The sequence below is a fragment of the Hyperolius riggenbachi genome, chromosome 3 (genome assembly GCF_040937935.1).
Source record: "Hyperolius riggenbachi isolate aHypRig1 chromosome 3, aHypRig1.pri, whole genome shotgun sequence".
Lineage (NCBI taxonomy): Eukaryota > Metazoa > Chordata > Amphibia > Anura > Hyperoliidae > Hyperolius > Hyperolius riggenbachi.
The window spans coordinates 337613376-337625585 of NC_090648.1; the positions used below are offsets into that span (position 1 = coordinate 337613376).

The 12210-nt window shown below is 42.1% G+C and overlaps 1 protein-coding gene across 1 annotated transcript in view; it reads right to left on the reverse strand.

Moving 5' to 3' along the window:
• The window catches only part of CFAP54 (cilia and flagella associated protein 54), a 528182-nt gene that overhangs the window by 384099 nt on the left and 131873 nt on the right, over positions 1–12210 (reverse strand). Inside the window, exons 19-22 of the mRNA XM_068273664.1 lie at positions 10955–11083; positions 7282–7435; positions 2564–2641; positions 2352–2467 (exon numbers count right to left, since the gene is read on the reverse strand). Coding sequence (XP_068129765.1) covers positions 2352–2467; positions 2564–2641; positions 7282–7435; positions 10955–11083 — 477 coding nt within the window. The remainder of the gene's footprint in view (positions 1–2351; positions 2468–2563; positions 2642–7281; positions 7436–10954; positions 11084–12210) is intronic.

Sequence of the window (12210 nt, forward strand, 5' to 3'; positions counted from 1 at the left end):
TTTTAGGGGCACTTTAAAGCAGAACTATAGTTAAACAAAAAACCTGATTAAATTCTGTTGCTGTCATTTAGCACATAAATAATTGTGGAAGTGATGCTTGGGAAAGCCTTGTGGTGTAAATCTCAGCAAAATAGTTATCGGTTCTGGTCTATGGGGCAGCACATAAAGAATTTGGGACTATGTCTTGCTGTGAAAACAGGTCATCCAAGTACGTAGTCTCTTAAGGTGGCCACTAATGATACCATTTGCTGAACGACCGATTACAAACGATTATTTGAATGAATGATTGTAAATGATCGTTTGGGACCACTAATGGACAAAAATCTCCTAACCAATCCGATCAGATGAGATCGAACCAAAAATCAGATCAATTTCATTAATCTGATTGGATTGGTTAAGAGATTTTTGTCTGTCAGTGGTCCCAAACGATAATTTACGATCGTTCATATGAAGAATAGTTCGTAATCGATAATTTAGAAAATTATATCATTAGTGGCTACCTTTAAACACCCTCTTCAGCTTCTGCTCAAAGAGAGAGTGGGAGATTTAACAGGCTTAGAGAAGGTTTTTAGATCAAACAAGTCTTAGCGGCCTCTCTTGCATAGTTATCTCTCGGCAGTAGTGCTGTAAGCAAAATCTTTTTAGCTCTTCATAAGATAGGAGCAGTTTACTCGATGAGCAGAGAGTGGACAAAAAAATGTCTACTCTCCACTGTAGTGAGAACAGAGCCTTAGGACTTGATTCACTAAGACAAATAGCATGCCAAAGTTAACATGCCTTATCAGCGTAGCATAGCAAGCGCTACAAACCCGCAGGGGCTCAGGGCAGGACTAGTGGAGTGCCAATTAGCAGGCAAAAGTTTGTAGCGCTCACTATGCTACTCTGATAAGGCATGTTCACTTTGATAAGGCGTGTTAACTTTGATAAGGCATGCTATTTGTCTTAGTGAATCAAGCCCTTAGTCTAACAGACCATGGATAAGTTATTTTCAAGATTCATCCCTTCCTTACACAGGTGGCTAATAAAATTGTTGTGAATCCGATAATCATTTCCCATCTTGACAACTGCAACACCATACTTTGGGGCCTACCAAAAAACAGACTGGCACCTCTCCAATTTCTTGCTGAGCTCTACCGCTTGTCTCATCTACTTCTCCTCCTCCTCCTCCATTGCAGCTCTTCTCTGCCAAATTCTCCATTGACTACCAGTTAACCAAAGGATCAATTTCAAATTCCTAAACGTATAGCACAAAGCTCTGCATAAGCTATCACCACCATACACTTCTTCATTTATTTCTAGATACCATACCACCAGGAACCTTTGCTTCTCCCATAATACCCTCCTGTCCTCTGGCTTGGTCACCTCCTTTTTCTCTTATATTCAAGACTTCTCACGAATGTCACCTTTCCTTTGTAACTCTCTCCCACAGCCTGTCTGTCCTGCCCCGAGCCTGGAAACCTTAACTGAGCCTTAAAGAGACTCTGAAGCGAGAATAAATCTCGCTTCAGAGCTCAAAGTTAGCAGGGGCACGTGTGTCCCTGCTAAACCGCCGCTATCGCGCCGCACAAAGGGGGTCCCTTCACCCCCAAACCCACCCCAGCACGACTTGGTTGTGCATTTGGTCGCTCCTGGAGGCAGGGCTAACGGCTGCAGCCCTGCCTCCAGTCGCGTCTATCAGCGGCGCATCGCCGCCTCTCCCCCGCCCCTCAGTGAAGGAAGACTGAGAGGGGCGGGGGGGAGGCGGAGATACGCGCTGACAGACGCGCGTGGGGCAGGGCTGCGGCGGTTAGCCCTGCCCCAATGCGGAAGCGCTCCCCCGCATTACGGAGGGGATTTGGGGGGACAGGGACCCTCGTGCACCCGCGGGATAGCGGCGTTTTAGCAGGGGCACAAATGCCCCTGCTATTTAGGAGGTCTGAAGCGAGATTAATTCTCGCTTCAGACTCTCTTTAAAATGAACCTTTTCAGACAAACTTATAATTTGTTATTAAAAAAAACAAAAAAAATTGCTGGATTTTAAACATCGCTGTCTCTTTTGCAAACCCCTTAGGCTCATTCCCTACTGTCTCAAGCCCACTACCCTCTAGATTGTAACTCCGAAGGGCAGGGTCCTCCTTTTAGTGTATTCTGTTTCTGTTGTACTTTACCTAAGAAGCATGTACTAGTAGTAATTATGTTTGAAACTACACATCAACAAACATGTATATATTTGCACTTTGTTTTGTTTCTGCATGTACAGATTGTACTGTGTTGCACTACATATGTATCTATGCTCCCCACTATTGTCTGTTGTGGACTCTGTACAGCACTACGGAAGATGTTGGCACTATATAAAAAATAATAATAATTACCTCGAGAAGTTTATTAGGAGATGTGTGTTGTCCCATTCTAAACAGTACAGCCTTCTGCATTAAAAAGATGGCTTTAGATAGGTTATTCTTGTTGATGATATTAACTATCTCTGATTCTGCAATTCAAAAGGTTTAAACAAAATAATTACATTCACTTTTGTATCATTCTGACAGCAATTTACACTATTTGAATATCCAAAGCACCACTTTACCCGAGCAGAAATTTATAGTTTCGGTATTTCTTTGATTCTGGCTCGAAGGCTTAGATGATCTAAGCTGTTCACCATCAACTGAAAAAAACAGACATGAATACCTATTATTGTAATTTACAATTCTGTGGCAATGACTATTTACTTACACACCTTTGAAAAAGTAATTCTACAGCTGTTATTACAAAACAATAGTTTGTTGAAAATATAATGAGCTATACAAGGCATTATAATCCTACTCAGTGTCAAAATCTTCATCAGTTGCTAAAATTCTTGGTTGTCAAAACTGCAGCAACAAATAGCTCACTAAGATTTTCTATAATTATAATGTATTCCTGTCTACTGGATGCCCTTCACAACTAAAATACCACCCAGCCAGTGATTACAGGTTTGGCCAATGTGAGTTTTTAACGGCTATATTACGTATGAGTAAAACACAATCTAAAACAAACTAAAAAAAACTGCAAAAAAGGCTTGCTAAGAGAAGTATATCTGGACATATTATTCAGTGCTCAATATCATCACAATCTAAATTAGTTTTATACAAAAAAAAAAAGAAAAGCACAGCTGATGTCATTGTGTACTTTATTCAGTTTGCATAAAAGATCAATGATTTGGCTTACAAATTATTTTAAATTCAAGAGATTAAACTCTTACTGTTATATAAAGTTTTGAAATTCTACGCTTGGAATGTCTGCCCCATTCCTTTTCTGAAAAATTATTCATAATCTTATGCTAGGTACGCAATATACAATTTTCTGTTAGATTTACCTGCCCAGTAGTGTATGTCTAGTAGCTTGCAACTGGAGCTCCAGTCGCAGATCTTTCTGGTGGGGCAGCAGCACAATGGAGGGGACCTGAAGTACACAGAGGGACCTGACAGACTACGAGGGCTGGGAGAGGATCCAGGTAAGTGAAAATCCACTTTTTTCCCAGTTCAGGTGTGATTTAACTGGTGGCTTATATGGTACAATAATTTACTAATTGTATCTTATCCATAAAAGCAAACCTTAAAGGACACCCGAGGCGAAAATAAACTAATGAAATAAACAATTCTATCTATCTTCCTTCTCCTAAAATTGACTTAAAGCGGACCCAAACCAAACTTTTTGTTTAATTCAAAATATTTAGTTGCATCACTCTGACACATACAAAGATAAATAAACACTCCTTTAAAGAGGCACTTAAGTGAAAAAAATAAATTGAGTTTTACTCACCTGGGGCTTACCTCAGCCCCCTGCAGCTGATCGGTGCCCACGACGAGTCGCTCTGATGCTCCGGGTCTCGCCGGCGGCCACTTCCGGTTTCGCCGTCAGGACCCATCAGACTGGGGAACCCGGCTGATTCTACGCGTTCCCAGCCAAAATAGCACCCCTATGCGGCCATATAGCCGCGTTCTCTAGCCTGACGGGTCCTGACGGCGAAACCGGAAGTGGCCGCCGGCGGGACCCGGAGCATCAGAGCGACTCGTCGTGGGCACCGATCAGCTGCAGGGGGCTGAGGTAAGCCCCAGGTGAGTAAAACTCAATTTATTTTTTTCACTTAAGGTTCACTTTAAGCCTATGAGCATTTCAGTGCATGCTTTTCACCCTTTTCTTTTCATAACTAGGGTTATACAGGTGGCAGCCATTACTTCTGAGCTTAGTAGGAAGTTTTAGATCATGGGTATGTTTGTCCTCAGCTACCTTCCCTCACAGGGGCGCCGTCTATGTGAAATCTCACACAAGCTGAGATCACCTCCCCTGTGACATCATCAGTAGCAAAGCTTGACAAAGAAAAGAAGATTAGATATATTACAGAGACAGTGCAACTAGAAAAGGCTGCAGTAATCCAGACCACATTAGAACAGGTATAGGAACTTATAGGATAGAGGAAATGAGCCTGAAAATTTGAATACAGAGTCTCTTTAACTGTTTTATTGTTTTTGCTCAATGACGCATTCATTGAAGTATGCCAGAGCTAAAATCTAGGAACTATTGACCCTTTTTATCTCTTTCCTGCTCTCAAAAGCCATTTTCTGCTAGGAAAGTGTTTGATAGTTGGAATTTCTTATCAGTGAGGGTCACACAGTAGTCACTTCCTGCCTGAGTCAGCCACTTACATACCTGATATTTAACTCTTTCAGCAGAGGGAAAAAAAGGAACAGCATAGTTATTTGTGTGCTAGGCACTGTACATACCCATGTCTATCTCATCATGTCACATGTCACCTCGGGTATCCTTCAACTAAAACCACTCACTAAGTGCCCTGGCTACTAATGCTAATATTGTATTTATACTTACCCCTGGCATATCCTTGCGTGATTACCATCAATCATTCCCCCTCCCCCATAGAATAGTGCACATTATAGCTGAGCAGCATGTCTGTACAGCACTCATGCTAGAACTGACACCCTACCAATCAATACACAAACAAAAAAGTGTGTGTACATTACTTAACAATTTTCGCCTTTTGGATGTGACTTTCACGACTAAAAGGCTGCTGCACACGTCTGGGCGTTTCCACGCGTGATTATGCATGTGCAGGCACGCTCCCGTGCCGGCCCCCTCGGTATCCCGGAGATCAATGAAAGGGGAACATTGTTCCCATTCATTGATCTAAGTCCCCGTTAGAAAGCCCGACAGCTTCTTTTCAGAGGCTGCTGTATATATGACCCAAAAAAAATTCACCTCCTCCTTGTGCTTCCTGTAAGCGAGCACTCTCGCTTACAGGATGGGAAGTAAACAAAATCACCATGGCCATCTTGTGGCCAAATAGTAAAACTACATGCCCATACATTTTTTTTTCACACATAACACAATAAATTACATTTAAAATTAACTGTTTACCTCCCACACCCCAAAAAATACCCAAATAAAATTTTTAACTAAAAAAAAAAAAAAAAAATACAATTAAAAAAAAAACATAAATAGTTGCCTAAGGGTCTGAACTTTTTAAATATGCATGTCAAGAGGGTACATTACCAATATTTTTTAAATTATAAGCTTGTAAATAGTGATGGACGCAAAACTGAGAAAGTGTACCTTTATTTCCAAATAAAATATTGACAGTATACATTGTGATAGGGGCATAATTTAAATGGTGTAATAACTGGGACAAATGGGCAAATAAAATGTGTGGGTTTTAATTATGGTAGCATGTATTATTTTAAAGCTATAATGGCCGAAAACTGAGAAATAATGAATTTTTTCTTAATATTCCTGTTAAAATGCATTTAGAAAAAAATAATTCTTAGTAAAATGTACCACCTAAGGAAAGCCTAATTGGTGGCGGAAAAACAAGATGATAAAGTGTAGTGATAAAGTTATTGGCGAATGAATGGGAGGTGAAAATTGCTCGGATGCACAAGGTGAAAAGCGACTGAAGGCTGAAGTGGTTAAAAGAAGATTGCAACATGCTCAGCATTGTCTTGTAAGAATGGACAAGTATATTGCATTTATTTTAAAGGCCCAGCATGATTACATGGCTTACTTCCATTTTTATATGGGAATCTTATGACATCTGATTCAATTCTAGGTGTATCTGCCTTTATATCATCATTTTACATTGTCAAAGGAATACATCTATTCTCAGGCACAGGAGACTGTTATTCTTTGCCTTTTTCTTGTTCTTACTAAACTGCAAACCAATTAACCACTTGAGGACCATAGTGGTAAACCCCCCTAAAGACCAGGCTATTTTTTTCACAATTGGCCACTGCAGCTTTAAGGCCAAGCTGCAGGGCCACACAACACAGCTCACAAGTGACCCCCCCCCCTTTTCTCCCCACCAACAAAGCTCTCTGTTGGTGGGGTCAGACTGCCCCCGGATGTTTGTTTATTTATTTGTGTTCGTTTGTCTTTTTTTTAATACATTTCATAGATTTTTTTGTTATGTGTTTGTTCCCCCCTCCCTCCCTCCCTCCCCCCGCCAGCCAATCAGCATGATCAGCTGTCATAGGCTTCAGCCTATGACAGCCAACCTTCAGGTCTCCCAGGGGGACAGCCGTGTGACACGGCTGTCCCCAGTACAGCGCTGCCGCTGATTGCTGCACTGTACATGTAATTAGACGGCGGTTTCACCGTCTAACAGTCTCCCGAGCGGCGATTGCCGCATGGGAGACTGAAGGCAGGGCGGAGCCCTGTCCCCTGAGCAGTAGATGCTTGCGCAGCCTGCGCGGATTCTCCTGCAAACTGCCGCCCCAGGACTTGACACCAATTGGCGTTAGGCGGTCCTGGGGCTGCCGTTGCGGCCACACCCATCGGCGTTAGGCAGTCCCCAGGTAGTTAAAAACAAGTTAAGATGTTTCACTTACATCATCACTAGAGGTGGTACTTTTTTTTTTAGAAGCCTTGAACAATGAACAGTGACTTTATTTACTGTGAACCTTGTTTAAATATGAGGGAGCAGTACAGAGTCAAATTTCCATCTCATCCAGGTGCATGCTGCTTACTAATGGTATGTAAATATAATGGAGCAGGTTTATAATACGTGTATTATGATTCCTATATCCTTTAAGTTATTTCAAACAAATAAGATCTTCTAAGGAAATTCTTAAGGTATTATTTTAGTGTTGTTGAGGACATTTTGGGATTAACACAAAGATTTATGTGGACTCGTGCATCATTTCAATCACATCAGCCACATTAACATGTTAATAGACTTCATTGTATAAAGTGGTGATGGGCGCTGTCATAACACTTCTATGTCTTGGACAGGTATATCATAATGCTATCGCCTACCTTGCAGCTGATTGAGGATTTTGACTGACACACGGTGCTGAGCCACAATAAGCTCAAGCTGCAAATCCATCATCGTCACATTATTTACGAATGACTTGGAGGAGCAGCTCTGCTCGTCAGCTGTGTTATTTTCATGTTGTCTCTTTACACCCAGCTGAAGGAAAGCACAGACAGGAAGGATTAGTATGCATTGTGTTGTTGTTTTTTTTTAATTAGTTTATAATCCCAACAAACATTACTTCAAAGACAACTAAGAATGTACAAACCATCAAATATTCAGTAATCAGGAAATCTGAATAATGTATGCCTTACTGGTAAATTCAGATGAACAAGAGAATACCTACACCTTGGATCATGATTATTTATCCAGATGTCCAGTGTTTTCAGCAAGCATGTACACAAATATACTAAAGCTAACCTGTGACTTCTCAAATAAAAAGTTAGATTTTCCTCTGCATGCTTCAGAGGCTCTTCCGATTCTCCTTGAGCCCACCGCTGTCCGTCGGGATCATCTACTTTTTCACAGGCCGTCTATCCGTGTACAAACGCGGCAGCACTGTGCAGGACACTGACGGTGCACAACTGCACAGTAGCATGCAGGACAAAGCCATGTATGAGCGGTTTCGTGTTATTGCGCAGGTCCTCTCTGTCATTGTACGTGCGTAGTGTGAACACGCTCATACACGAACGGAAGCGAAGCCATTAAGCAGATGTTCATTATTAGCAGCTAAAATCAAGTGGATCTGACAAAACACCATTATTTGTCTATCAGGGCCCAGGGGTTATAGACAGTATATTGGCCAACCTGCTACAGCAATGCAAACAACTGTATCTCTAAACATGTAACTTTAATTACTACCATCACCAGTCACAGAAGGCTCAAATGTATAATTTGGGTAGCGAAGGATGCAAAACATATCTCTCTTGGGCTACATATCCCATCTATCATCAGAATTGAACAATCCTATACTATAAAACCCCTGTGTCCCGGCATACTCTCCTGTCCCTGTGTCTGTGCTTTTGCACTACTGTGCATGTGTAGCATGGGTGGCCGTTGGGACAGGAGGAGGAGGACGGGGCCAGGGGGGTGGGCGTAAGCAGGTGGATGCGGGGGAGGGGGGGGGGGGGGTCAGCCGGCAGTGGTCACGGGCGGGAGGGAAGGGGGGTTGTGAGGGTGGCCTAGAGCCCATTTTTAAATGGGCTTAGGTCTGCTAGTTATACACATAATATAGTAGTTTAAGGATTTTCCCAATGACAAGAGCGTAGCATAAAAAACAGGCATGCTATTTGCATTCCCAGGGATAACTGGTAATGCCAGTATATCACTGTACCAGGGGCACCCCGACACCATATGACCCTGATATCATGATAAACAACAGTTCAAGATGTCTTGAGGAGGCTCCACTGAAGTTACAAATGGAGTAGCTGTGCCTAAGTGTTCCAAGATAAAATTGAGTCAATAAGCAGCTTGCATGCTGCTATCAGGCCAGTTATGATTACCTTTCTACTCTAATGAATGCAGGTTCTAAAGGTCCACACACACTAGTCTAAACTCGGCCAAGGCAGCCGCTAGACACCACCTCTCCCCTGAATCTAGTGTGTATACGGCGGCCCCCCATATGTTGGTGAGACATCTACATGCCAGATCATCGCGCCCAAATGCCGATATCTCCCATGTTCCTCCCTCTCTCTGATGACAGAATGCTTATCTGGCATGCAGGCTAGTGATGTGCCTCATCCACATGGGCGGCGCCAGGGGGTGCTTTGGGGTGCTGAAGCACCCCCAAAAACAGTTAAAGCACCCCCTGAGCACCTGCAGTGGCAGCTGCTCACCGCATCACTCTCTCTCCCTGCTCCGTCTGTAAATAGAACAATGCAACAAGAAAATGGCCGCTGATGTCCACAAATGTAGACATTGGCGGCAATTTTCTTGTAGCTATGTAATCTAACTACAGAGAGAGAGGAGGCGAGGAGAAGCAGCCTGACGCAGGAGAGGAGGAGGAGGCGGCGGCGGGAACGGTTGTGCATAGAGGAAGCGGCCGCCAGCTCAGAAGGGATACACGAACGGTGGCCGCGGGAACGGAGGGGGGAGCAGGGTGGGGCAGCTATACTACCTATACTGGGGCAGCTATACTCACTATACTGGGGCAGCTACACTACTCATACTGGGGCAGCTATACTACCCATACTGGGGCAGCTATACTGCATACACTGGGGCAGCTTTACTACCTACACTGGGGCAGCTATACTACCCATACTGGGGCAGCAATATTACCTATACTGGGGCAGCAATATTACCTATACTGGGGCAGCTATATTACCTATACTGGGGCAGCTATATTACCTATACTGGGGCAGCTATATTACCAGTGGCGTAGCTAAGGGGCTGTGGGCCCCGATACAAGTTTTACAATGGGGCCCCCCAAGCACTCTATACATAACAATTGATACGGCGCACTAAAACCTGCCAATGGCAACTACAGTGTTAGAGGTACAAGAAGGGGACAGGGAACAGTTTGTTAATGATTACCACTATTCAAAATATTTATAGAAGTGAATATTATGATCACAGGACCAATAAAGAGCTAATACTGTAGTTAAGGGAGGGCCCTTTGGGGCCCCTCTAGCCCAAGGGCCCCGATGCGGTCGCTACCTCTGCACCCCCTATTGCTACGCCCCTGTATATTACCTATACTGGGGCAGCTATACTACCCATACTGGGGCAGCTATACTACCAATACTGGGGCAGCGTTACTACCTACACTCGGGCAGCTATACTACCTCTACTGGGGAACTATACTACCTATACTGGGGCAGCTATACTGGGGCATCTATACCACCCATTCTGGTGCAACTATATTACCTATACTGGGGCAGCTATACTGTGGCATCTATACCATCCATACTGGGGCAACTATATTACCTATACTGGGGCAGCTATACTACTTATACTGGGGAACTATACTACCTATACTGGGACAACTATATTACCTGTTTTATGTGGAGTACAAATTAAATTTTGTCTTTACCAATCACATTGGTTGTGTTTGACCTTCCAGGGAGGTAAGTCCACCCTTACCCCCCTGATTTTACTGTTTTTTTATTGGTTCATGTTTTTTATTCTGTTGGCGCCTCTGTATCCATTGAACTATATTACCTATACACGCCCACTTCCCAGTGCATAGACATGCCCCCTTTTGACCACGTCCCTGGGTTTTGGCCACGCCCCTTTTTTTGCGGTGGCCGCAATTTCGCAGCTACCCCTAGAAAAAAATTCAGCACCTGCATAGTACCCCCTAAAAAAATTTCCTGGAGCTGCCCCTGCTCATCCACAAAATTTCACCCAAAGGGATCATGCAACGACCCCTACCAGACCACAATACTCTTGAGTGGGTACAGCAACATTATTTCAATTAACTTAATTTAGAATAACTAATGAAGCAATCCATAACGGATACATTCTAGAGCCAAATTACAATTCAGAATTATTGGTCCTTTAACTAACATGTTTACTTCCCAACCGAAGTAAATGATGTATAAAAACTGAAGTAAAAAAAATTGAGTTTTATCAAAGCAGTCAATAAAACATTTGTATTCATTTTAAGGTTAAATTCATTAGAGCTGCTATGGGCAATAGCTATACAATGAGTTTTCAAAATTATTTTAGACTTACCATAGCAATGTATTGGTCAACCACTGATTGTTCATTTATTCCTGAGCCTTGTGAACATGACATTGACATCCTTTTAAGTGCCTTGTCCAGGGTTTCGTATGCAAATATCAGTGGCGTAACTGGGTTTTTCTGAAAAAATGTAAAATTAATTTCAATGACCTTTGGTCTATTTACCTCACTTACGTAATTTCCTTGCACCACAACAAGACAGACAACCTAAGCAATATGTAATCATAAACTCAATCTTACCACTGAAACACATTTCAACTTCAATTGTTGAGTTAATTTCCCACCCAAGAATTGACAAATTGATTTTTCTGTAGCAGAACTGCTAAATTATTTTTTTCTGTGACCCATGCAAAAAATTATTTTTTCTTTGCAGCCTTCCATGCTTGATGCAAAAGATTAATGAGGCTATTTGCCCCAGTGGCAAAGTTCACTTCAATAAAGTGAAACATGTCATAAAAGCTACAATGCAGACAGAGGACATTTAAATTTAAAGTTGCATTACAAACCTGGTTCCTCAAACAGAAACACGCCTAGTAAATAAATACAATTTATAATATTGATAGCAAAATAGTCAGGATTAGTGTTGATCATAATGGACAATTTCACTTTTATGAATCTTCGCACAATTTCTTCAATTAAGCATCTGATTGCAATAACAATTTCATAGGTAATCTGTAATTTTGCATAATTTTGTGCAAGTTACGCAAAGTTATGGTCAATGAAATTCACTAACACTTGGGGAGAAGAAAACACATTTTTGTACTAATGCACTGATGTCTTTGGTGCATAAGAAAACAAATTTTCACATATAAGAAAACACATTTTCGCATAGATGCATTGAAGTCTATAGACATGAAAAAATATTTTTACGAAATTACACATCATAATTACGATTACTTACCAAATTAATTTTGCAAAATTTTGCACTGCCGGGCAGCAGACAGGAGGCTGAACTGCTCGGAAAACGTTCAGTTCAGCCGTCCATCTGAGAGGTGCCTAAGTTATGGAAGCTGAAATTCTGCCCATTACCTGGTCAGACTATTACCATATTCTCCTCTCCTTTAACTAGGGACCATATGGCATTGGAAATAAACTCTTGGAAACTAAATTACTCTTAATCATTATCCTCGGAGCAAGAAATTTACTCACAACAAATTAAATACCATTCTTTGAAAGGTCTGTCACCCCAGCATCCTCAGAACAACCTTAAAGTGTAACTTCGATGGGTCCACACAAAAAAATGACAC